General features: G+C 60.1%; 1 protein-coding gene and 1 long non-coding RNA gene across 6 annotated transcripts; one reads left to right on the top strand and one right to left on the bottom strand.

Moving 5' to 3' along the window:
• Nucleotides 1-54: 54 nt before the first annotated feature.
• CD81 (CD81 molecule) lies at nt 55-18,931 on the bottom strand. Of its 2 annotated transcripts, XM_044749649.2 has the most exons (8): nt 18,573-18,931; nt 6,230-6,344; nt 3,262-3,359; nt 2,290-2,364; nt 1,892-1,996; nt 1,345-1,446; nt 735-821; nt 55-653 (listed from the first exon to the last, which is right to left on the bottom strand). In XM_044749649.2, exons 1-8 carry the CDS (start codon nt 18,636-18,638, stop codon nt 591-593), a joined length of 711 nt encoding a protein of 236 aa, XP_044605584.1. In that variant the 5' UTR covers nt 18,639-18,931; the 3' UTR covers nt 55-590. The 2 variants fall into 2 exon arrangements, with proteins under 2 accessions (XP_044605584.1, XP_070344515.1); XM_070488414.1 differs by lacking the exons at nt 6,230-6,344; nt 18,573-18,931 and adding an exon at nt 5,592-5,685.
• Nucleotides 6,351-25,047, top strand: LOC123277787 (uncharacterized). 4 transcript variants are annotated; one of them, XR_006515010.2, is made up of 4 exons: nt 6,351-12,435; nt 17,546-17,719; nt 19,154-19,265; nt 19,631-25,047. It is a non-coding gene; the product is annotated as an uncharacterized lncRNA (long non-coding RNA). The 4 variants fall into 4 exon arrangements; XR_011495230.1 differs by having other exon boundaries at nt 11,554-11,691; nt 12,188-17,719; XR_011495232.1 differs by having other exon boundaries at nt 11,555-11,691; nt 13,488-17,719.
• Nucleotides 25,048-26,015: the final 968 nt, after the last annotated feature.

Below are 26,015 nucleotides of genomic sequence, written 5' to 3'. Positions count from 1 at the left end.
CTCCAGCCGCCCCGTGGGTCTTGGACGCTGCAGGCACAAGAAGGGGCCAGACAGTTTGTTAGCATGCCTGGTTTTTCCTTCTTTATTGAATGACTTTCAAGACGTAATTACAGTTGAAAGTGACGCGTTAGAAAGGAGAGGTGCATTAAAGGCATAAGGCCGCCCATAGACCCGGCTCTAGAGACAGGAGAGAAACAAGGATTAAAACCGGCGTGAGCCGTGCAGCCCATGGGGATGGGTGGGTGGGAGGACGCAGCTCGGCCAGAAGGCCTGTGAGGTCCCCTGGAGAGCCTGGCTGAGCAGGCAAGACCTCCTAGGCAGCCCCAGAAGCAGAGGGGGCCCCTGGCCTGCAGTCCCCAGGGCCCACTCACATGCCACCTACAGGTGACGTCAGCCCCAGAAGGTAACAGGGAACTTCAAGACAAAAACAAAACCTCAAAAGTAAAAAGACTAATAAATGCAGCAAAGTAATAATACCAGAAAAGTTATATACACAGGTGGTGAGAGGCCCTCCACAGAAGTGTCCGGGTTGCTCTGGGGGTGCTGCAGGGGTCCCACTGGCCCTCCCTGCGGCCCAGGCGGCCAGAGCCTCAGTACACGGAGCTGTTCCGGATGCCACAGCAGAGCACCATGCTCAGAATCATCTCGAAGATCTGCAGGGAGGGGCAGGCCGGCTGCTCAGCACCCACAGACCTGTGGCGGGCCCTGAGCAGACACCCCGCCCACCCACTTACCATGATCACCGCCACCACGATGGCGGCGATGCCGATGAGATACAGCTTCCCCGAGAAGAGCTCGTCGATCCTCTGGTGGCAGTCTTCCTGTAGGGGATGGCCACAGGCGGTCAGGGGTGTCAGTCCACAGGTCCCCCACAAGGCAGCAGACAAGTCATTGAAAAAAGAGCACAGAAGGGCGTGGCCCTGGCTCCCTCAGAAGAGGCGTGAACGACACCCAGTCTCTCCGTTTTAAAACAAACGTGGAACCAAGGGATGGGCTGTGTGTACCCTGTTCTGCTCAGCGGTCACCAGGCACAGACGGGCGTTGACCCAGCGGTCAGGGCGCCCTCCATGCCCGCTTGGGTATAGGTACAGCTGCCAGAGGAGGAGAGCCGACCAACCAGGAACCCAGGGCACCCTCGCCTCCCCTGTGGGCTGTCAGTGCAAACTCAGCCATGGCCCAGCCCCCCAGGCAGAGCAGCTCTGACTCTGGCCACAGTGCCACTGTGTGGCCATGGCCCACCCACCACCCAGGACCCACGGAGAGAGGAGGGTGGCAGTGAAGTGGGGGAGTGGGCAGGCCCCAGCCCTGCTGGGCCCCAGGGAGGCCCCGCCCACCGCCACGCACCTTGAATAAGTTGCTGAGGACGCTGCTGCCCGAGGGACACAGGTTGTTCTTTAAGACGGAGGTGGTCAGTGCGGTCAGCGTGCTGGAGCCACAGCAGTTGAGCTGCAGAGACCCAGGGTGCCCGCAGTCAGCCCCAGGCGCACGTGGGGAGATGACCCGAGCGAGAGGAGATGGGCAAGGATAGCCATCCTGCAGGCCGCAGAGGTGCCAGCAGCTACCCTGGCCTGACGTGGGGCTAGGGGTCTGGGATGGTCCCCTCCGGGGGGGAGAACTGAGCCCAGGCGCCCCCCTCTCCCACTTCCTCTCACTCAGCTGTGCTGCTCAGAGACCCCTGCACTCCAGCCAGCCTGGCCTATCTCGTTCCCACCAGGGACCCACAGGTCCCAGAGAAGCCCCCCGGGGCTTGCACACGGGGCCCCACGGCCTCCCAAGAGCCCCTCCTACTCCTGAGGTCTGGGCTGAGGCCTCACTGGGGCCTCAAAAACCCCTGGCCTCTCCCCTGGTCCCCCAGGACCCCTTCCCCGGCCTCCCCCCAGTTCCCCCGCACCGTCTCATGGAAGGTCTTCACCACGGCCTTGGCGTTGTTGGCGTCGTCGTCCACCACGGCCTGCTGCAACGCCTGGTCATAGAACTGCTTCACGTCCTTGGCGATCTGGGGTGGGGGGTGGGGGTCACACCACAGCAGGGACCATCCCCAGGGACACGTGTTCACCTGGCTCTCCTGCAAGCTATCACTTTCAGGACAGCTCGGCCGCAACCCCAAGGCTGGGAGTCTGGCGGCCCCGCCTCCATGCCGCCTCCTCCAGAAAGCCCTCTGTGGTCTTCTCCCCAGGCCGGCCCCAAAGAGTACCCTGCAATCTGACCTGTCCCTGACAGCCTAAGCAGCGGGTGCTCCTCCCACCCCTCCAGGCTGGGACTGGCTCTCCCCTGTGGACTCAGGCTCACCTGGTCCTTGTTGACAAAGCCCCAGATACCAGCAGCCACTTCGCAGGCAAACAGGATCACCAGGCAGGTGAAGAACTGGGTTGGGGCAGAGAGGGGGGATCAGAGCAGGCCAGACACGGCCAGGGCTTCCCGAGGCCCTGACCAGTGTGGCAGCTCAGGGCTCGCCTTCCACAGATGACAGACGCCCGAGGAACAGGTGTGCTTGGCAGTACCCACCCACCCATGTCCCGACCAGGGATGAGCTGCATGGAGCCTGACTTGGCCCCAGCAGTGGGAGGCCAATGTTCTCATTGTCCCCGCAGGACCAGGATCCACAGGACAGGGCAGCTGAAGCAGAAGGATGAGGTTCGGGGCTCAGTGGGTTGGAAAGTGCAGAGTGGCACATGCCCCGAGGAAGCTTGAACTCTAGTGCCACTTTCCTTGCTTCATTTCTCCCTCCCCTCTCCCCACGGGAAGGGGCTCATTGTGGTGGGCTTCAGTTTCCCCCAATGGAGACACTGGCACAGGCTCCTGCAGCCCACGCCTCCTGGACCGGCTAGACCCTGGACGCCAGAGCCAGGCCTCAGCTTCCCATCAGGGGGTGACGTGCCCCGGGACACCTGAGATTGGCCGTGGGACTGGGACACACTCCTATTATATCTGTGGCTTTTTCTTTAAAGAAAGAAAAGAAAAAAGCAACTTTGGAACTTAGACTTAGGAACTAGACATAAGGGCAATCAACCGCAGTGCAACTTAAGACCCAAACAGGGAAACAGGGAGCTGGCCCTCTGGGGAAGGTCCTCAGGCTGCCCGGGACCCCTCCTCCAGGGCCAGGCTGGCGAGGGGAAGCGCCCGAGCTCCACATGGGAGGCCTGTGTAGGCTGACCACACGCTGCCTCCCTGGAGCTCCTGGTGCTGCCCGTCGGCATCAGCCCGCAGCGCCCCCCGCTCACTGAGCTGGACGCAGTTCCCCCACCCAGCCCAGGACCTTACCGTCCCCAGCAGGCATTGGGACTCCTGGATGGCCCCATAGCAGCCCAGGAATCCGACGAACATCATCACGGCCCCCACAGCAATGAGGATGTAGATGCCTGTGGGAAGAAAGATGGACATCCTCAGTGCTCGACATCCCAGAGAGACTGAGACATCCTCCCCGGCCTTGTGCACACATACCACTGCCCAGGACTCTGGAGGGTCCAACAGTTGCTGACGCCCACCCTGAGGCTGCCCTACCGAGAAGAGGTCAGGTGCCCAATGCCCTGGGGAGGGTGCCACAGCCCGGCCAGGCTGCACGAGCATCTCTCCATGCCTCGGTTCCTCTTCTACAACGTGGGGAGGGAGGCTGGTGATGCGGGGGCAGCATGCAATGGCACATAGTAAGTGCTCAGAGAACCTGGAGATCAGAGCTTTACTCGGAGTGTCTCTCCCGGGGTGACCCACCCACCACCTGCATTCACTCTGGTTCCCATAAGCCTCCTGGTCTTGTGGGGGCCAAGAAGGATCATCCTCGTCTTGGTGCAGAGCTGTTGGCCTGGGAGTGGGAGGGGGTAGGGCAGCCAGGGATCTGCTGGCAGGGATCCCCTGCCAGGCACATGCAGTGCCCACTTCAGTTGCCCCTCCTCTTAGGCAGCTCCGGGCAGCCCCTCAGGCTGGAGGGGTAGGCTGGAATCCGCCTTTGAGGCCCCCACCCGCGGGCTGGAACTTGCTGGACGAGGTGCCCTGGCGGCTGGGGTGGTGAGGTGGCTGTGCCCATGGACAGGATAGGGCATGTGGTAGCAGGTAGCAGGGATGGCTCAAGGACAGCACACAGGGGGCAGTTTGCCCTCCTGACCTGCCCAACACCCACTGGGCTGAAAACAGGTTCCTGGGGAGGCGGGAAAGGCCACCAGAGGCTGGGGGCACTGGGGACCGAGAGGCCTCTGGCCTGGCCAGGCTGCCCTTCTCAGTGTCCACGCCCACCCAGACAGGGCCCTGTGTCCTGTGGGAAACACTGACCGCGTCTCTCCGGGGACGTCCCACGCCCCTAGTTCTCCCCGCAGAGACTGTGGGCTGCCCAGGCCCCCTCCAGAGCCAGGACAATGGCTTCCAAGGCTCAGGTGCCCGGCTAGCCCTGGGAGAAGGAGCCTGGGGGCCAGGCCGGGCTCAGAAAAGGCCCAGGGCCTCCTCCTGGCCAGACGCAGCCTCCGGGCAGCACTGAGCGGACCTGCCAAGGGGAAGCCTCCTGCCTCGGCCGCCCTCAGGAGGCTCCCTCAAACTAGGTCTGTCTCCCTCTCCTCAGGCCCTGATACCCCCATCTGTGAGGTGAGGTGGGACCCCCGGGCCTGCATCCCCATGAGGTTCAGCGAGATGGCACAGAGTGCTGGGAGGGGCGTCTTGGCCATCTGGGCTATGGAGGGTCCTGCAAGGGGCTGGGAGACCCAGGAGCAGATGCCTGAGCCACAGCCCCTCCCAGGCCCAGCCCAGACCTCCCCCCAGTGTGGGGCTCCCATCCACACCCCTGTGCCTGGCTCTGACAAGTGAGGTCAGGGACGCACCCGGGCCCTGCAGCGTTGCCCAGGGTGCTGAGCGAGTCATTTAACCCACCCCCACTTCCCGGCACCAGACAAAGGGCCTTTGTCAGGGCCGCCATCTCCTTGCCCGCCTCCCTGGCAGGCCCAGCTCGCATCAGGGCCAGCAAGAGGCTCCAGAAGGCCAGTCCTGGATGGGCAGGGACTCAGTGGCCAGAGGGGCTCCCCAGGGACAGCTGGCCCCTTGAAACCACTGCCAGAGCCACAGGCTGCCGTCTCTGGGGAGGAGAGGGGCTGCCCCATCGAGGTTCCCTGGAACCCAGACCTCTCCACCCCATGGCCCAGAGGGACCCACGGGCCGGGAAGGGACAGGCACCCCCCTCATGGCCCTGGGCGGGATGGGGAGGAGAGGATGCAGAGCCATCCCCACTTCAGCAGCTAAGCATGTAGCCCAAGTGTGTGGGGTCCCGAGTGGGAGTGGCTGCTGGCCCCAGCTGTGAGCCCTGAACCCTGAAGGCACACAAGCTTCCCGCCCTGCTGCTCAACCTGTGGGGCAAGAGGGGCCGCCCAGGAGCCGTCCCTTTAAAGGAGAGAAACATCTCAACAAACACGGCCAGAGCTCCACAAGGGCCTGCCCGCCCGCCACCCCTTGGCTGGGGACCAACTGGAAGGAGAGGTGTAGCCCTCCTCCTCAGTTCCCCCGCCCGGTCCCCCGAGCCGGACAGACGCCCCTGGGGGGCCACAGCTGGTGCCTGGGAGGCAAACATGCAGCCTAATAAGGCAGCAAGGTATGGCTGCAGGGGTGGCCTGAGTCACCGTTGCTGGCCCGGGTCATCCATCCGTGTCCTCCCTGCCACTCTGGGCCTGAGTCTCCATCCTCTGTGGCTCCAGGCTCAGCTGCCTCAGCTGCAAGTCCTGCTACCCAGGCATCCAACCCCACCCCTTCCCAGGGAGCCTGCCCCAAAATACCCACCACATGACACAGCTGCCCTGCCCCCACCCAGCTGCCGCCCTCCTGCCCTGGCTCAGCCCCCAGAGGCCATCTGCTGGGGTCCCAACAAGCCACATGCCCCTCCAAGTTCCAGCTTCCCCAGGAACCTGACTCCTGCCCCAGGCACCCCAACCCGGCCAGGCACCGGACCACCTCCGAAGAGGGACCTAGGCCCCACGCCTCACCCAGGCCCTCCAGGCCCCCAGGCTGACCTCACTTCACCCATTCTCTGGCTCCTTCTCACCCTGTCGCCCAAAAAGACCTTCCTGGCTGGCCTCCTCCCCACCCCAGCATGCAGCAAGCCCCGTGGGGCTGGCTCAGGCCCTGCCTCCTCCCAGAAGCCCTCCCTGATCGCCCGTCTGCAGCCTCACTGAGCTCATGGTCAGACACCTTGCTGGGCTGTCCCTGCTGGCCCCCAGCCCACAGCCGGCCGGGGTCCTTGACCCACCCCACTTGCACTCACCTACATAGAAGGTGTTGGGTGCAGGCTTATCTCCAAGCTCCAGATAGAGGAGGTTGGTGGTCTGTGGGTCATGGCGGAGCCACAGGGCCACGCCCAGGATCACACCTCCGGCGAGCTGGGGAAAGAACGGACACAGCGTTACTTGTGGCCCAGAGCAGTGCAGGGGTGGGTGCGAATCATCCACACTGAACAGCCGGAGAGAGGCGGGTACTGGCCCCTCCCCTCCACGGCTCCGAGGTCCCTCTCCGGGGGGGTCTCCCCTCTCGGGCGGCGCTCACAGGCGCCCCTGGGCTCTGGGCCGCCTGCTGGCTCCAGATGTCTGCCCAGGTACTCCAGAAATGCCTGGGCATCAGCAACCACCTGGCCAGCTCCAGACCCTCCAGCCAGCACTACTGTAGTGAGACCCCATGAGATGTTGCCAGATAAGATGCGAGACACTCGGTTAAATTTGCATTTCAGGTGAACAACGAATACTTCTTTAAGCGTGTCCCAAACACTGCACAGGACATGCTTATGCCAAAAAACCACATCTTGTTTATCTGACACTCAAGTCTAACTGACGTCCTGTATTTTTCTTTGCTAAATCTGGCCAGATGCCACACTAGACCTGAGCGCCCCAGGAACGCTGGGCCCCCCTCCAAGGGTGGGTGCTGCCCCAACAGTGTGTGGAGGGCACTCCACGTCCTTGCTGCCAGGACAGAGAGTGGGAGTGACTGTGAAGGGGAGGCAGCTGGGGCTGGTGGCATCCAGGAAGCCACAGGGGAGAGGGGCCAGGCGGTTTGTGGGATAAACCCCTGCCGTCAGCCCTGAGTAGGGAAGCTGCTTGAGGAAGGAAGCTCGCTGTGCTCTCTGGGTAGGCCAGGAGAGGCTGCCCTGAGCAGTTGTAGAAAAGCTGGGGCCTGGCATGAGGGAGGAGGGCTTCCCAGCTGACGGAGACTCGTCCTCCTGCCAGCATATGGCTTGGTGGTGGGGATGGGGGCCAGGGGGGCGTGACGTCTGCCTCGAGGATGAGCCCAGACTAGGCCTGGTCAGGCCTATGCCTGACCATCAGACCAACCCACGCAAGCACCCAGACTGCCCTCCACGCCCCAGCCTCCTCCTTGGGCTGTCCTTTATGCCCTGCCTCCTCCCCAGGCTCCCCTGGCCCTAAACGCTCCACCAAGGCAGAATCCACTCCCAGAGACGCAAGCGCAGCCGCCAGCCAGCTCCTGGCGTCCTCTGCCTCTCCACCATCACATGCTGGCAGCTGAGGCCTTCCCATAGCAGCACCCGGCACCTCCAGTTGCTGACCCCCCCGACAGACACACAGCTACATGTTCAATGGGGAAGAGAAACTGAAAATTGGACCCCGAGAAAACCACCTGGCCTTGCCTCGTGCCTGCCCCTGAGACCCTGGCCAAGGAGCGGGGTCCCGAGACAATGCTCAGAGGAAACATGCTCAATAGTGTGTGTGAGAATTGACACCCCAGCACCATGGGACACCCCAAGGAAAGCCCCAAGCAGCCCGGGGGACTCCCCAGGCAGGTGGCACTATGGGGACGGTGAGAGGACAGGAGAGCCTAGGGTTGCACCCCCTTCCCCGGCCTTCTACACCGGGCTTGGCTGACAGCAGGGCAGCAGCTGGCCTCCCACTCCCAAGGGGATGCTGTCAACACCTCCCCCAGAGCAGGAGGTGGGCACCTCTCCGGCCCCCACCAGCCTGGAGCTGTAGTTTCTCAGCCCCGCTTCTCCCAAACTTTCCACTTGATTTCATAGTCTGATGGGGGTGGGAGGGACCCCACTCTCCCACCGCAGCAGGACCCAGGCTCTGAAGCTCTTCCCCGCGCTCGAGCAAGCACGTGGTGGAACCATCTGGGCCTCCTGTGCACCTGCTGCCTGAGGTCCCAGCATCCTGTCACACCTGCGAGAATGCCGGAGGGCCTGTGGGACATCTGCAGGGGGAGGTGGAGACCGTGAGGGCAGGGCGGGTGCCCCAGAGTCCTCAGCTCCTCTCTAGCTAGCTGCCATCTGCGGCTCCAGGGGAGGCGAGGCTGAGGGTTCCCCTGGTAACTGGCTTCAAAACATCCCTTATTCTGTTTTGAAACTGTGGTCCAGAGATGGCTTTGTGAGAAGTTCCAGGACGCCATGGGGAGGGGCTGCGGGAGCTCCGTCCCCGGCCGCCTCTGTAGTCGCAGAGACTGGCCTCAAGCCCTGACTCAGGCTCAGTATCCCCGTCACTAGAGGGGAGCCGAGCATGGAGCAGCGCATGGCTCGAATGCTGCTGGGCCCTGCGCCCCCTCAGCTGGGCTGAGACCATCCCTATCTTCCCTCTGCAGTCCCCTCACCTCAGGACTGGGAGGACAAGCCCATCTTGGGCACATGGTCCTAACAGAAATGCAGGCCATGCTTTTCCTACCCCCCAAACCCTAATGGTGGGCTTGCAGACAGAGTCACCACGTCTCACTGTTTTGGGAAGAGAAGGGATTCTGTTCAGACTCCAGGGCGGGCAGGGTGGGGCAATGCCTCTGACTCCCCTGTGGCCCTCAGCCCACCCTCGGGGGGGGGGGGGGGGGGGGGGGGAGGGCGCGGAGAGAGCCTGGCGCCGACGTGCTCCCTGCTGGCAGTACTTCAGTCACTCCCCGCCCTGCGCAGACGCGCTGGGGTGGAGCTGGATGAAGGCGATGACCATCCCCAATTTCCAGGTGAGCAAACTGAGGTCACCTACGAGGGGGGGGAGGGTAAAGGCAGCACCGGGGTCACCCCAGCTGTGGGGAAGAGCAGAGGAGGGGTGGTTTAAAGGGAAGGCAGCCCGCCCCACAGCCGACCAGTGGGGCGCAGGGCTGGAGCCCCTGAGACAGCACAAGCCTTCAGAAGACGAGGCACGGACTGGGACTTGCAAACGGCTCATAACGGACTTGTATCCAAAATTTACAAAGAACTTTCAAAACTCAACAATAAGAAAACAACCCACTTTTTAAAAAATGGGCAAAAAATTTGGACGCTTCACCAAAGAAAAGACACAGATGACGAGTAAGTAAGATGACGAGCAGTGTCATCAGTCACGGGAAATGCACCTAAAACCACAAGGAGACGCCACTGCACAACCACCCGAGCGGCTGAAATGAGGACGAGTGGCCGGACCACATGCTGACGGGGCCGCGGAGGAGCGGGAGGCCCGAGGAGCGGGAGGCCGCAGCCGCTCAGGAAAACAGTGTAGCCGCTCCCCGCTCCCCAGAAAGTTCGATCCACACGCCCCAGGCCCAGGCCACTCCTCCCCTAGGTCTCTCCCGGGGGACACGAAGGGGCTCATCCACACAAAGATGTGTCCCCCGCTGGGCCCGGCAGCTTTCCGCGTGAGGACCCCGCACTGGACACGACCCAGATGGCCTCCAACTGGGGCAGGATGGTGCCCACAGACCGCCTGTGGTCCAGCCACACGGTGGAATCCTACACAGCCGTAAAAAGGAAAGAACTACTCATACAACACCCTGGATGGCCCTCAAAAGGACCACGTGAGTGAAAGAAGCCAGACCAAAAAAAGAAGAAAGAACCCCCTTCTGATTCTATTTACATAAAGGTGTAAGAAATGCAAATTACATAGACAGAAAACAGACAGTGGCTGCTCTGGGCTGGGGGAGGGGCAAAAGGAGCCTCACAAGGCCCGGAGGACACTTTGGGGGATGACGGCTGTGTCCACCATCCTGACAGCCGTGAGCTTCTCAGGTGTCTGCTTCTGTCAGAACTTAACAAGTGGTACATTTTATGAACTTTTTTTTTTTGAGGAAGATCAGCCCTGAGCTAACTACTGCCAATCCTCCTCTTTTTTGCTGAGGAAGACTGGCCCTGAGCTAACATCCATGCCCATCTTCCTCTATTTTGTACGTGGGATGCCTGCCACAGCATGGCTTTTGGCAAGCGGTGCCATGTCTGCACCAGGGATTCGAACTGACGAACCCCGGGCCGCCTAGAAGCGGAAGGTGCAAACTTGACCACTGCGCCACTGGGCCGGACCCACAAGCTGTACATTTTAAATGTGCGCAGTCTACTCTGTCAAATAAAGCTGTTTAAAAACTCCCCATCCCCCCAGATCCCTGATGACTGAACTTCTAGGCAGCAAGGCCTTTGGGGTAAATGTCTCTTCCGGGTCCCAAAGGATCCAGGCTGCCGTGCTGGTGCCAACTGTGCGCCGAGGTGAGAAGCAGGATCCTGGGCTCGCCAGGCTTCTGGCGGCCAGCAGCAAGCCCCTGGGACATGGAGGTCTCGTCCACAGAGCTGAGGGTTTAGGGTCAGTCCAAGAAGGGACTGGGCAGCTGGGGAACACAATGTCCATGATGAAGCTGAGGCCAGCATGAAGGGGAAGTGTGTCGTAATGGCACTGGGCGAGGCCCGGAGCATGGCGATCAAGGGCGGCCCCCAGGCCCCTGGCTGCTGGGTCACTTCAGGCCCATCTCGGGGTCTTTTTTTTTTTTTTTTTGAGGAAGATTAGCCCTGAACTAACATCTGCCAATCCTCCTCTTTTTGCTGAGGAAGACTGGCCCTGAGCTAACATCCGTGCCCATCTTCCTCTACTTTACATGTGGGATGCCTGCCACAGCATGGCTTGCCAAGCAGCGCCATGTCCGCACCCGGGATCAGAATCAGCGAACCCTGGGCTGTCGAAACAGAACAGGCGCGCTGAACCGCTGCGCCACGGGGCCGGCCCCCTATCTCGGGGTCTGTGTGCCTCCAATATCCTTTGTAAAAGGAAGAAATAAAAGTACGTCAACTAATAATGTCGAGTGCTTAGCATAACGCAGCTGAATACAGAAAGCCATCGACGACGGGGCGATCAGTATTAACTGGCAGGAGTTTCAAGGCCGGTTTATCGGTGGCAGTCTGCATGCATCTCTCTCCCAACAGATCCCTCCACACAGGGTCACAGACACCTCTCTCCTGCCCGCTGTCCTGTTGGAAGCACCACTGCCACCTGCTCCTGCATCCCCAGATGCTCCTGCTCGGGCTGGGGGTGGGGAGCCAGCTCTCAGGAAGAGCCAGCCAACTTGTGGGGGTTCCTGGAGGTTCCGCGCTAGAGCACAGCACACGGTGTCCATAACCCTAGGAAAGATTCTGTTTCGGTTTCTTTCTTCCTCCTTTCTGGGAATTAATAAATAACACATCAGCTAAAAGAAGAGCGGGGCTGCCAAGGGCACTGGGTTCCTGCCCAGCCTGTCTGCCGTTTCCAAGAAGCCACTGAAAAGGGAGCGAGTGGCGCGGGCGCTGCCCAGGCAGGCCCGGGGCAGCCCCCCGTCCCATGCCAGCACCGGCTGCGCCAATCTCTGCCAGGACCCTCTCCCATGCCAGCAGGCATGCCCCTGCCCCAGGAAGGGACAGCGATCATTTCCCCAGCCCTCCCCCACCCCCACCCGGCTGGCCCAATTGGTCACCCAGGTGCTGCCCACGCATTCCATGGGCGGCTAGGATGACTGGAGCATCAACATACTCCGGTAAGTAGCAGCTGGTCTGGAGCCCGGACCCTCAGCGCCGATGTTCAGAGCCGGATGCTCTCAGCAAGGGCAGCTCCACCGTGACAGGGGAGGACCACCAGGCGGGGGCACACCAAGGGGCCTCAGTCTGTGCCAGCTCTGCTCCCTAACCTACCACCGTGAGGGGTGCACATGCTTGCTGGGAGAGTGCCCGAACAGCTTGGCAACCGGGGGGGGGGTCTCCCAGGGGCCTGGAGACACTCCCAAGGAGGCAGTGAGAGCTGAGGCAGGAAGTAAGGCAGAAATGCCCTTGGAGATGCCGCGATTTGTCAGAGGGAGGAGGCAAGCAAGGACTCTTTCAGGATGAGATGTGGAGGGTCAGTGGGGGGGAGGAAGGCTCTGACAGTGGCTGGGGGGCCTGGGTCCCTACAGGCTGACCCTCGCTCCCCACTCACCATGAGGGGACATTGCCAGACTCCTCCCTGAGTGACACAGGGCCTGTCTGTGGCCTTCCCAGGGGGTGGGAAGCTGCCCCTAGGACCTTGTCATGGCCTCCGGGAGCAGAGCCACCAGGCTCAAAGCAGGAAGGAAGTGTGGAGGGAAGAGCAGACCCTCACCTCAGCCAGGAAGTGGAAACCACTGTCGGCCCCTCGACCTCAGGAAGCCGCCTGGCCTGGCATCTAAAAATAGGTGGGGGGAGGTGAGGACACTGGCCCTCCTGGGCCCCACTGGCTGAGGGATGCAGGAGCCACTTCCCGCCAAGAGGTGAGTGCAGGCCACTGAGGATACCCTGCCATCTCTCGGGGTGCAGCGGAGTGGGCCTGGGGCCCTAAGGACCAAGTCGCTTCCAGGGAGACCCTGAGCCCGCTACCCCCTCCCCACCCAGGGCAGGGAAGCTAGGAAATGGCCTGCTCTCCCACCCTAAACCCACCCCAGTGGCTGGAAGGGCCCCTCCTGTGGGAAGCCCTCTGCCCCCTTGGCCCCTGCAGGGAGGGGCATGTAGACACTGACGTCCCAGTGACCTGCCAGACAGAGGCATGTGAGGGCCGTGTGCATTAAACAAGGAGGATCTGGGTGGGCCGGGCACCCACTGGGGAGGGAGATGGGAGGTGGGTGGGGTCAGTCAGGGGACCAGAGTGTGTGGAGGGGTCCCAGGGCAGGTCAGGGTGTCCCTGGGCAGCAACAACACTGAGAAGCCACCTGATGGCCTGGCCAAGAGCCGGAACCTGCTACCTGGGCACAGCCAACCACTCTGGGGGAGCCCACAGGCCTGGAGCCGTGCCGGGCCACGAACCACAGTGGTTGAAGGACAGACTCCGGTTTCCAGCCCGCCTCCATGACTTCCTCATGTGGTCACTTGGGAACCTCAGTCTCCCCTTATCTCCTCAGTGGGTCTGATAAAAGCCCGGCTTCAGCCCGAGGCCTGCCTGGCACAGGAGAGTCCTGCTTCGTGTGCACTGAGCTGTTACCCTCTGGGGACAGAGGGAAAGACTGTCCGTCCAGAGGGTGGGCGGGCCGAGCCTCTGCTGCAGCTGTGTGGGGGCTGAGCACCCAGTGAGCCCTGAGCAGGCGGGGCCAGACTACAGTCCGCGGTCCCCAAAACCACTGCCACCGGGAAGCCCCCGAACCCCTGAGACCTATGGCATTGAGCCCGGGGGCTCAGGCCTCCCAGCCCCCAGGACTGAGACCTGGGAAGGTGGGCAGCCTGGGGTCCTTACTCCCACAGCCCTGTGGGGCTTCAGCCTGAGTCCCCACACCCACCGCTGGGAGCTGGCTGTCAGCTGCAGCGTGGAGCCACCCTGAGCGCCCGCCCACAGGTGCCAGCACCAGGAAGACAGGTCACCAGGCGCCGTTAGACGTACGCCGAGGGACAGTTACGACTCAGGCCAACCTGGGCGTGGGACAGTGGGTACAGAAGATTCCTGCATGACAGCGCAGGACGCCAGGGTGGGTCACCTGCCCACCAGCTCTGCACGGTTTCCTGGTTTCCTGTCCTTCACCCTCTCAACAGCGAGCGTGTTACGCCAACAACTAGGGGTGGGGAGAGCACTAACTTTCCAAAGTCAGAAGAAGAGCCAGAGCTTCAGAGAAGAGGGCAAGGGGCTCCCTGTCCCCAGGCCTCCAGCGCATTTGGACCACCCATGCATGGGCTCTCAGCTCCCCAGCCCGGAGCACCCTCCCCACCAACTTGAGGCTCGTACAGGGCCCGACCCCACCAAGCCCCAGGCCTAATGTGCCTTCCCAGCCTGCTAACCCTGTGGCCTCACCAGCCGTCACACCCACAGAGGGCGGCTGGCCCGTCCCAGGTGCCCCCGTGGCCACAGTGCTGGCGGCTGGCTTAGGAAAGAAGATCCAGCTGCCAGTTGACGACTGGTGAGCTGCTTGGGCATGCCCCCTGCCCACCTGTGGGGACTCCTCGGCATCTGGGGGCCCACCTGGAATGAACCAGCACCTGCTCGGCCATCGGGAGGAGGGGCTGGGTCAAAACATTTTTTTTTTTTAAAGATTTTATTTTTTCCCTTTTTCTCCCCAAAGCCCCCCGGTACACAGTTGTATATTCTTCGTTGTGGGTCCTTCTAGTTGTGGCATGTGGGACGCTGCCTCAGCGTGGATTGATGAGCAGCGCCATGTCCGCGCCCAGGACTCGAACCAACGAAACTCTGGGCCGCCTGCAGCAGAGGGCGCGAACTTAACCACTCGGCCATGGGGCCAGCCCCTGGGTCAAAACACATTTTGCTGGACAGGTGGAAAACGATTCAGAAGGGTACTGAGGGCTAGTTCTTGGCGAGCCTGGTTCTCCGCCCAGGACAAGGAATCCTGGCCACCAGGCAGGTGCCACCTCTGGGGCCGAAAGTCACCCTGCCCTTTCTGGGTGGCCAGCCTGGGACCTGGGGGGCCAGGCCCTGGGCTTCTCCTCGATCCCCACCCCCACCCCCACCCCAGGGCCCTCTCCAGATTGCCGGGTCAGTGCAAAGGTGACTGTCAGTCCTCCCTGACCGGGTGCCTGGGCTCTAAGCCGTATTGATTTTATGCCCTGGTTCTTCCCCGCCACGGGATTTCGGTGCTGAAATGAAGGCATGGGGGGAGTGTATTTGGGAGGGGGTGGGATGGTTTTTCCTTTTTTTTTTTGAGGAAGATTAGCCCTGAGCTAACTACTGCCAATCCTGCTCCTTTTGCTGAGGAAGACTGGCCCTGAGCTAACACCCATGCCCATCTTCTTCTACTTTATACGTGGGACGCCTACCACAGCATGGCTTTTGCCAAGTGGGGCCATGTCTGCACCCGGGATCCGAACTGGCGAACCGTGGGACCCTGAAAAGCAGAACAGGCGAACTTAACCGCTGTTCCACCGGGCCTGGCCCTGTGTTTTTTTCTTTAGTTTTGTTTGGTCCATGTCACTGTCCGGACTTTGAAGCAGTATGAGATGGGGACTGACAGTGAACTCAAATTCTGGAGACAACTGAGCTGGGGTGGGGGTGGGAACCCCACAGGGAGAACACCGCGTCAGCACCGAAGCAGAGCCCGCCAGGGGCCCAGGCTCCCTGCCCCTCACTCCAGCTCCGTGCCCCTCACTGCCCCGACACCCTCACTGGGGCCAGCCCATCTCAGGGACAGACCACAGATTTCCTCTTCTCAGCCCCGGGACAGCCCAACGGCCGTTTCCCCAAAGCACCACAGCACACGGGGCGCACTGGGGCGAGTCCCTGGCCCACCCACTGAAACCGGGCACAGGAAATCCCCACCCCTACCGAGAGCCTGCCTGGGTCACACCCCCTCCCTCGGAAGGAAGGCGACAGCACCACTAAGTGACAGACAGTCATGTGCTGTCTGGAAGCGAGAATTAAATGCCAGTTAGCAAGGCTTCTAATCAGCCCCGTTCCCAGCCAGCTCTGGCCGCCCTGCCTCTGGAAGGCAGCCACCGACTGCATTAGGTTGGAGGAGCAGCCCGTCCCAGTCCCAGGCGGGGGACACTGGGGCAGTGGCACCTCCAGGGCTCCCTGGCCAGCACCCAAGGAGAGGGCTATTGTCATACCCATTCCACAGATGAGGAAGGCAGGGAGGACTCACACAGGTCGGCCGACTGCCCAGGTCACCGGCTGGGGTAAGCAGGGACAAGAGCCTCTGTTCTTCCGGATGTGCTCCAGGAACGGGGGTCTCGAGTACCGGCTGCCTGTGCCAGGAAGCTCCTGGTCCCACCCCAGGAGTAGGATCTCCACACTGCCTGGCAGGGTGTCTGCACTGTCTCCCCTGCTCAGGCCGGGTGGCTGCTCGTCCTCCTGTCCTATCCCTACCTCACAGCCTGGTGCCTGCCTGGCCAAGGAACCCCCAAAGAAGGCTGAGTGCACACCGCCCGGGGCCCTGGGGTCTCGGTGCAAGGGCAGGGAGCAAGTATGTGTGTGGGTGCACAGGGTGACCGGCTCCTCCCTGGAGAAGCATGCCAGCCTGCCTCTGACGCCTCCTCCCCGTGGGAAGCCCCTTTACTCTCTAAAAGAGAACTTTAAAACGTGCCCTAATCCAGAGACCCACTGTCCACCTCTCCTCCTGGCTCCTGCCCTCAGCATCTCTTACTGCACTGGGGCTGGGGTGCACAGTGAGGAGTCATGCTGGGCACCAGGAGCCCTCCCTCACCCACTGGGCCCTGTGCCTGAGGCCCCTTCCCCAAGGCACTGCCTAAGCCAATGGGCTGGGCTCCTTTTGGCCATCTTCCCAGCCAGCCACCATCCCCAACATCCATTTCCTGAGGGTGGCCCCTCCGTACATCAGATACTCCACCAACAATCCCAGGAGAGAGCACTCAGGACTCCCACTTTAGATGGGAGGGGCTGAGGCCCAGGACCAGAGTAGTGGGGTGGGGACTCCATCTGGGTCCATCTCCCCCACCCCCAACCATACTCTCAGCCAAGAGATGCCAGGGGGCAGGCAGAGTGGTTCCCCTCAGCCCAGCCTCGCTCAGTTCTGCGTCTCCCCACTGCAGGAGGTGGCCCTGCATGGGTGTGTGGGGCCACGGTGACTATAGCAGGCAGGCGCTCTCAATGCTCAGCTGGGCAGGCCCCAGGAGGGGAGAGAGAGGCCTCGGAAGCATTTCCTCAAGCCTCAAGGGACAGCAGCCACAGATGTCAGGCCTCCACCCCAGCTGCCTGGGAAACTACCAGACTCACCCAGGCTAAGCTCCAGGGGGCCTGCCCTGGAGACCTCCCAGGCTGGGCAGGTGGGAGGGAATTACCCAGCACTAACACCCAGCCCCAGAATCCACTCTGGGAGAGGTTCCCTCCTCTGTCTCCCCTCCACCTCCTGCTGGTCCTCCCCCGCCATCCAGGCTGTGCTTGTAGGGGACGATGGGCTCAGGAGCCAGCAGAGGTGTCTGGGTGGCCCCATAATCCCCACCTGCCTGGGCCACAGCAGGCAGACACTAAAGCTACACAGACACCACTCCTTCAGCAAAGGTGCCCCCCAGGGAGGATGTGACACCCCCATTCCACCCCCAGCTAGAATTCAGTCCAGTCTCTCTCCTCCCCACCCCAAATACCTCACTGCCCTGAGATCCACCCCAAGATCCTCGGGCGTCCAGATGGCAAGCAGATGTCCCCAGTCCCACACCTTAGCTCCAGGGGCCATTTTAAAAGTTTATCCTCCCTGAGTCAACTTGAGAAATACACCATCCAGCAGACGTCACCCTGGTCCTCAGTGAGAAGGGGTGAGCAGCCTGGGGTGGCAGAGCAGCAGGGAGGGTGCCCCGGAGGGGGTCCCGGTCCCTGCCCAGGCGAGCACCGAGGGGAGGTAGGGGACGGCCCTCGGGCAGGCTCCTGACACTCCCTCAGGGGCCCATCAGGCCAAAAAGTGATCTCCACCCCCTTCCCAATTCCAACACCGACAGGAAATGGAAACAAAAGCAAAAGCATCATCGGCCACTGGACAGCAGTCAAGAATAAGGTCAGGAAAATGCAACTCTCAGGCCAGCAGCTGGAGATCCCAGGAGACCTCCCTACACCCAGAGATGACCATCCTGTGGCTGCCTCTTTCCAAAGTGGATGCCCGAGCACAGACCTAGGTATCCACCGGGAACCCAGGCCCCCCCGAACTCAGAGCCGCTCAGGTCTTCACGGCCCCCTGCCCCGTGCCAACTCAGAAGGCAGGCTCCGACCCCACTGCCCTCAAAGCCTCCACAGCACCCCTCCAGGGCGAGGCCGGGCTAGAATCTCGGTCTGGGTGAAGAGGGCAGGAGGACCGGACCCCACAAACTGGGGCCACGATGGTGCAGGCACCCCAGCACGCAGGCCACCAGGTTCCCGGGCCCGGACCCCCAGGACGATCCCCAGCGTGGCGTTAGCAGACTGGGAGCCTAGGCCAGGAGTACGGTGAACGTTCCCCAAGACTCGGACAGAGTGTGCGCCCCCTCCCACCACGGCCGCTCATCAGGGGCGGTGGCCCAGATGAGCTCATGGGGGCGGGGCGCCATGAGCCCCGCCCTCGAGCCCCCGCTCCGTCCTCGCAAAACAGGGTGGTCCCAGGAACAGCGCCAGAGGGCCTGAGCGGTGGCCCGGGTATGGGTGCGCGGCCCCGGGCCCGCACCCACCGCACCCCCCATCACCAATCGGGAACAGACCCGTGGCGCCCAAAGGCGCCAGTCCGGCCGCGGGGCTCTGGGCCCGGACACACAGAGGCCCCGAAACCCGGCTCGCAGCCACCCGCCCCACCGTCGAGGGGCGCGGCAGCCCCAGACGACCCCCAACGGCGGGGCCTGCCGGCCCAGGACTCCCCACCCCGCGCCCGCCGTGCACAGGTGGCCCAGCAACTTGGCGGCCCCGCTGCGCCCCCTGCGCGGGGCCTAGCGGGGCGCGCGGCCTGCGGGGCTCGGGGCGCCTCGCCTCCCCCGCCCCCCGCTCCCCCTGGCCGGGGCTCACCCAGAAGACGAAATTGAAAACGAAGAGCAGGTACTTGATGCACTTGGTGCAGCCCTCCACCCCCATGGCGGCGCGGGCGGCGGCGACCTGGGGGGCGCGGGCTGGTCCTGGGAGGCGGGCGGCGGGGCCCGGGCCGGCTGAGCAGCGGCTGGGGGCCGAGGCGGCGGCCGGGGCCGAGGGCGGGGGCGCGGGGGCGCGGGAGCGCTGGAGGCACGCAGACGCCGGGGGGGCGCAGGGCGCGGGAGGCCTGGCCGGGGCGCGCTGAGGTCGTTGCCGCCGCTGCGCGCTCGCTCTCTGGTCGGGCGCGCGCTCGGCTCCGCCACTTATCGGGCGCCGCGCCCCCCCCCAGGCCCCGCCCCGTCCCGCTCCGCCCCGCCTCCCGCCTCCCGAGCGCCGAGCGGCCGCGGCCCGGTACCCAGTCCGGCCCCCGGGGAGGCTGCGCGCAACCCCTCCCCTTGCCGCGCGCACACTTTGCGGACCCTGGTGCAGCCAGGACCGCGGGATCCGGACGCTCTGTGCGGGGCGCAGCCTGCGGGGGCTGCCCAGGGAAGAGCCCCTTCCTCTCTCCTCCCCTCCCTCAGGCTCCTTGGATATCCGAGAAGGCTCCCTGGAGGAGATGATGCTCTCGCGATGGTGATGCCAAAGTAGCCAGCCGGCGCTTTGTTCACACCCCTCCCTGGGACGGGAACCTGGGTGAGGCCCGAGAGTCAGGGGGTCTGGCCTGAAAATCCTACAGCGAAATTCTAGACAGCCAAGCCCTTGTCCCGTGGACAGGTGGAGTTGCTGACTGCCGTTAGAGGAGTCTGTGTTTGGAAGGGGCACTGAGAGGGTGTCCCCTAGACCAGTGTTGTGTCTAGATGGCCCAAGTCACTTGCATGAGAACCTCCAAATATTGTGTATTTCATGCACACCGTGGTGGTGCCGGTAGCACAGGGAGGCCAGCCCCACACTCCTGCTGTCTTCCCGAAGGTGTGGGGGCCGGGCCCCAATGCCCTCACTGCCTGGGCGATGAGGAAGTGGAGGGGTGACATATCAAGTGAGGGGTGTCCTCTCCACAGGTGACAGAGCAAGTCTGTGGCCAGGTGTCGTGCAGGTGAAGAGCTGGAAACCTTCTGTGTCTGCAGGAACTCTAGCACAAATGACCACTGACCGCTTGAAACACAGCCGCTGCCGCGAGCGAGGAAGGGAGTTTTTTGTTGTCATCGTTCATTGTAGTTTAAATGTGAGTAGCCGTGGTGGCCAGTGGCTGCCACTTTAGACAGACGCCTGATCGCATTCATCTCTGCTCTAATAGTTTCGTAGTTTGCTTGGTGATTAATTTTAAAGTTTGTTTTGGCTTCATGCTTGTGTAAGAGCCACAAGCACACGTCGATACCCAGTGTTATGTTTGTGCACGTGAAAGTGACACTATAATCAAAATAACATAAGTCTTCACTTGGGGGTCTGCCAGGATGCATTTTGGTTGCAAAGGAGGCAGAGCAGACCTCCGGCGTGAGGAACCTGGTCAAGATGTCCTGGGTGCCCTCGTGTCCTGTCAGCTCCCCACCATCCACAGTGATGAGGACATTCCTGCCAAAGTTGTGAGCTGTATCCTCAGAAAAGGGTCTTCCCTGAGCCCTCTGGGAAGGGGGCAAAGGGAGATATTGAGCTCACCCTCAGGGACCAGGGCAAGGGCAGAACCAAGCACGCTGCATCCTCGGTCCCCCATCTCCAAAGCAGGTCCTGCCCGGCTGGCTTGTTCTGTCCCCTGCCTCGGGCTGGCATCAGATATTTAGCTGTGTGCCAGGCGCCCTTCCAGACGCTGGCTGTGGGGAGCCGGGCAGCCAGGAGCCCTTCCCTTGAATAACTTAGGCCCTGGGGAGGGTGACGGATGTTACCCCACAAAGTTTATGTCCATACTGGGAAGGGAGGGAACTCCCAGGATACTTGAAAGAGAGTCACAGATGGGGGCGCTGTTGCAGCCTGGGGGCTTGGAGGCGTTGACAACGGATCCAGGCCCTTAGGAGGGAGGAGGCAGCCCTGCAGCGCCTGGGGAGGAACAGTCCAGGCACAGAGGGGCAGGTTGGAGGAACAGAAAGGAAGGCAGTGGGATGCGAGCAGAGGGATGGTGAAGAGGCGGGACGCTGAGGTCGGGGGCAGGTGGAGGTGAGGGGGCAGGTGAAAGCCAGAGTGGGGCTTTGTTCGCTTCTGACTGCAGTGGGAGTGACCAGAGGGTTTCCCCAGGGAGCCTCAGGAGTGCTCCAGATTGAGTGGGAACACAGACGGCAACAGGCTGCCTTGGCTCCACGGTGGAAGCAGCTCTCAGCGGCACCTGGGGGCTCGCTAGGAAATGGCTGCGAGGGTGTAAGGACCACCTCCAGGTGCCTGGCACCTGGGGGCTCTCCCCAGGGACCACTTCTGAAGTGCCCTGTCCAGTGGCCCATCAACTTGACCTTGTGAGGACCACAGGGGACCCACCAGCAGCGTATTGGTCAGGGCTCTCCAGAGAAACAGAACCAGGAGGAGATGAAGGAGCTTTATTATGAGGCATTGGCTCCTGTAATTATGGAGCCTGAGGACTGCCAAGATCTGCCGTCTACAAGCTGGATACCCAGGCGAGTGGATGGTGTGTTCCCAGTCTGAGGGCCGGAGAAGATGAGCTGAGATGTCCCAGCACACGGGGTGAGGCGGGAAAAGGAGTGAATTCCTGCTTCCTCCACCTTTGTTCCTCCAGACCCTTGGTGGACGACGAGGCCCACCGCACGCGGGAGAGCCGTCTGCTCTCCTGCATCCAGTGATTCCAAAGCTCATCTCATCTGGAAACACCTTCCCAGACGCCCCCAGATATAACGTTTATCTGGGCACCCTGTGGCCAGTCACGCTGACACACAACACTAAATGTCACTGGCAGTGATGAGATGACATGTACCAGTGTGATTGGGGGGCAGGTGGGCCATCCCGGGGGTGCGTCCTGAGAAAGGCTCTTGTTGTCAGCTGGATGCTGCCCCAGCACTCGTGGAGGAGCACCCAGATGGGCTGCAGGGAGAATGAGGGAAGGAGGGGCAGGGCTGTGCCTGGGATGGGAGACCCCTCCCTGCACTTTGCCCTGAGGGCAGTTGGGGCTGATGGTTTGATGGGCAAGTAGCAGGCAGCAGGGCGAGAAGAGCAGGCCTTTCCTGGCCAGCTGGCTTTGGCTTGGAGTCTGCCCTTCTGTGTGGCTTCGGACTGGTTCCTCAGTTTCCCCATCTGTGGCAGAGCAGCTCCCCACGTTCTTGGGTTGGTGGAATGCAAGGATTTTCGCAAGCACTTGGAGCAGGGCCTGGCCCTGAGGCAGGAGGTCACTGCCTCCTTTAAGCTTGTTTGACTGAGAGGCTTGTCCGCCCGGCACAGCCCCAGGACTGGTGACTCACCACTCTCTTGGGGGGCACACACACTGTCGTCCTGTCCAGGGGGAATCACTGAACCCCGCCCCCCTGCCTTGATTTCCTGTGGAAATAAGAGAGGACCACCCAGATGAAACCGACAGAGGCTGTTTATGCAGAGGCTGCTATAGCAAGGGACCCAACCACCCTCCCTGCGTTTGGCAGAGACTCACAGAGCCGGAGAGGGACAGCTTTATGTTAAAAAAAAAAAAAAAAAGGGAGAGTTTAACATCCGAAAAACAACCAATGTCATACACTATATTAATAGAATAAAGGACAGAAGTCGTGTGACCATCTCAATAGATGCAGGAAAAGCAGTTGACAAAACCTAACACTCTGTCACGAGGGAAACGTTTGGAACAGAGTGGAACTTCCCCATTTGATAAGGGGCGTTACAAAGCCCCTAGCTAACCCCTACCCATTGTGAAGGATGGGAGTTCCCTCAGACCAGGAGCAAGACGAGGACGTCCACTCTCCCCGCTTGCATGCCGCATTGTCCTGGAGGTTCTGGCCAAGGCAATTCGGCAAGAAGAAGAAATGAAAGGCGCCTAGATTGGACAGGAGGGCGTAAACCATCTCTATTTGCAGGTGACATGATGCTGTGTATAGAAAATCCTGAGAAATCAATCTGCAAAAAAACTATTCCAACTAATAACTGTGTACGGCAATTGGCAGGATCCAAGATCAACATACAAAACTCAGTCTTATTTCTATACACTAGCAATGAACGATCCAAAAATGGAATTAAGAACATAATCCCATTTGTAATAGCAGCAAACAGAACAAAATCCCTAGAAATAAATTTAGCAAAAGAAATCTAAGACTTGCACACTGAAAACTACCAAACACCGTCACAAGTAATTAAAGAAGATCTAATAAATGGAAGGATATCCGATGTTCACGGAGCAGAAGACTTCATATTGTGCCCACGTCAGTATGCCCCAAATGGACCCACAGCTTCAATGCCATACCTATCAGAATCCCAGCTGGCTTTTTACAAGCTCGTCCTCAAATCCACATGGAAATGCAAAGGCATCTCGAAGAGCCAAAACAACTTGGAAAAAGAAGAACAAAATTGTTGGACTCACACTTCCTAATTCAAACTTACTGCGAAGCTACAGCGATCGATACAGCGTGGTCCTGACATGAGGACAGGCAGACAGATCATTGCAATGGAACTGAGACTCCAGAAATAAACCCTCGCATTCGTGGTCGATTGGTTTCATGCCAAGACCATTCAATGTGCGAAAGAACGGTCTTTTCAACACATTGTGCTGGGACCACTGGGTATCCACGTGCAAAAGGATGACGCCGGGCCCCTACCTCACGCTGCACACAAAAATTAACTCAGCGTTAACTCAAAATGGGTGATAGACCTCAATGTAAGAGCTAAAACTGTAAAACTCTTAGAGAAAGACATGAGTGTAAATCTTTGTGACTTTGTGTTAGACCGTGGTTTCTTATATATGATACCAAAAGCACAAACAAAGTAAGAAAAAAGTAGGTAAGTTGGAGTTAGTCAAAATTTTAAACTTCTGTGTGTCAAAGGATATCATCAAGAAAGTGGAGGGGCCAGCCCTGCGGCCAAGTGGTTAAGTTCCCGTGCTCTGCTTTGGTGGCCGAGGGTTTTGCTGGTTCGGATCCTGGGCGTGGACCTAGCACCGCTCATCAAGCCGTGCTGAGGTGGTGTCCCACATAGCAGAACTAGAAGGACCTGCTAGAATATATAACTATGTACTGGGGGGCTTTGGAGAGAAGAAGGAGGAAGAGAAGAAAAAGATTGGCAACAGATGTTAGCTCAGGTGCCAATCTTTAAAAAAAAAAAATCTGGAAAAAAGAAAAGAAAGTGGAAAGACCACCCATGAAATGGGAGGGAATGTTTGCAAATCGTGTATCTGATAAGAGAGTAGTGTCCGTAACATGTAGGGAGTTCTTCACAACAACCGGAAAGCAAACAACCCAACTTAAACAGTGGACGAAAGATCTGGATAAAGATTTTCAAAGAAGACAAACAGATGGTCAAAAAGCGCATGGAGAGGTGCTCAGCCTCGCTAACCGTCAGGGACGTGCCAATCAAAACCACAAGGAGATAGCACCTCCCACCCACTAGGATGGCTATCATGGAAGGACAGGCTGTAACAAGTGTTGACTAGGATGTGGAGGAATCGGAGCCCTCATTCATTGCTGGTGGGAATGTAAAATGGTGCGGCCGTTTTGGAAAAGTCTGGCAGTTCCTCAAAATGCTAAACATAAAGTTGCCACATGACCCAATAAGTCCTCTTAAGTATATTCCCAAGAGAAATGAAAATAGATGTCTATACAGAAGTGTGTACACGAGTGTCATTGTTCACAACAGCTAAAGGGCAGAAACGACCCAAGTGTCCATCATCAGATGACAGCTAAGCCAACTGTGGTATAGCCACACCATGGAGTATCATTCAGCCGTAAAAAGGAGTGACGTGCTGACACCTGCTCCAATGTGGATGAACCTTGAGGACGTTGTGCTGGGTGAAGGAAGCCGGACACAAAAGGACAGGTCCTGTAGGATTCTATTGTGTGCAATGTCCAGAACAGGCAAATCCACAGACAAAAAGTAGATTCGTGGTTGCCTGGGGCTGGGGGGTGGGTGTGGGGAGCGACTGCTAATGGGTATATACAGGGTCTCTTTTTGGGGTGTTGAAATGTTAAATTAGGTAGTGGCGATGATTGCACAACTCTGTGAATATGCTAAAAACCACTGAACAGGGGCTGGCCCAGTGGTGTGGTGGTTAAGTTTGTGCGCTCTGCTTCAGCAGCACAGGGTTTGCCAGTTCAGATTCCAGGCATGGACCTATGTACCACTCATCAGGCCATGCTGTGGCAGCGTCCCACATACAAAATGGAGGAAGATTGCCACAGATGTTAGCTCAGCGACAATCTTCCTCAAGCAAAAAGGGGAAGATTGGCAACAGATATTAGCTCAGGGCCAATCTTCCTCGCCAAAAAAAGAAAGAAAGAAGAAAAAGGAGAAAACAGTTTCTCGATTTTTCCAATGACTTAAAAAAAAAACAAAACACTGAACTGTACACTTTAAATGAGTAAATTTTATGGTATGTGAATTCTGTCTCAATAAAGCTGAAAGAAAAGGGAAGGTTTCAGGTGTGTTCTGATTGGAGGCTGTGGGCCTGCGGGAGCTGGAGGTGGCCAACCGGGAGTGGGCATCCCATGTGATTGGTTTGAGGGAGGCGTTCGTGGCTTTCTCTGGGCGGTCCTGAGTTGGGGGCAAAAAAAGAGAATCTGGTGGTCTTGGCTGTGCCTCGAACTTCTGGGCTGATCGCTCCAGAGGTTGTCACTCGCCTTCCTGGACTTCCTGTGCGGGTCGGAATTCTGCTGTCGCATATGGCCTGTCCTTGTCCGTTGGTACGTCAGTCTCTCGTTCCTCGCGGACAAGGTGGGGATGTTAGTGACCTGCGCCCGGGTGTTGCGAGGCACGAGTTAGCCCACGGAGGGTACAGGGTGCAGTCTGGGGCCGGGTGGATGCTCACTCAGCTTCTCCAGGGTGCTCTGTGCCAGCGCTGCGCTCACCGGGGGCTTGACCTCATGGAGCTCCCTCTTTGTAAATTAGAGGGCTCAGCTTAGTGACCAGAGCTGGGGAGGGCCCAGGAGGTGATGTGGACTGAGCATGCTGGGAGGGAGAGTTCTCAGGGAGCTTTGCCTGATACTTGCGGGGCTGGGGGCACTTCCTGGCCCAGGTGATAGCAGAGTCCTGGGGGCTGCTTCCTGCTGGGGAGTGGGATCGGGGGCCGCCTCCACTCTCCTCTAAACCGGTGAGTCAGGACCCCATTCCCTGAGGAAGGGCTGGGTGGGACGAGGTGGACGGGGGTCTGTCCTGCTGTGACCTGGGCTGCCTGAGATGCCCTGGGACTTCCGGCCCTTTGGAGCAGTGACTTGGGGAGGCCCTCTGAGCTGCCCCTACTCCACCCGTGGGGTTTGCAGGAGCTGGGATGGGGCAGCACGGATGACAGAGCTCCTGCTTCTCAGAATTACTCGGCCCATCCAGACC

The sequence above is a fragment of the Equus asinus genome, chromosome 17 (assembly GCF_041296235.1).
Source record: "Equus asinus isolate D_3611 breed Donkey chromosome 17, EquAss-T2T_v2, whole genome shotgun sequence".
Lineage (NCBI taxonomy): Eukaryota > Metazoa > Chordata > Mammalia > Perissodactyla > Equidae > Equus > Equus asinus.
The sequence above is the reverse complement of the archived record's forward strand: the minus strand, read 5'-3'. Positions and strand labels throughout refer to the sequence as shown.

Bases quoted from the DNA above. Each gene is read 5' to 3' on its own strand.
- CD81 (XM_044749649.2), bottom strand. From the start codon at position 18,638: ATGGGGGTGGAGGGCTGCACCAAGTGCATCAAGTACCTGCTCTTCGTT. The intron at 2,365-3,261 runs GTAAGGTCCTGG...GCCCCAACCCAG, and splicing joins CCCAATGCCTGCTGGGGACG to TTCTTCACCTGCCTGGTGAT. The intron at 1,997-2,289 runs GTGAGCCTGAGT...CCCCCACCCCAG, and splicing joins GCTTTGTCAACAAGGACCAG to ATCGCCAAGGACGTGAAGCA.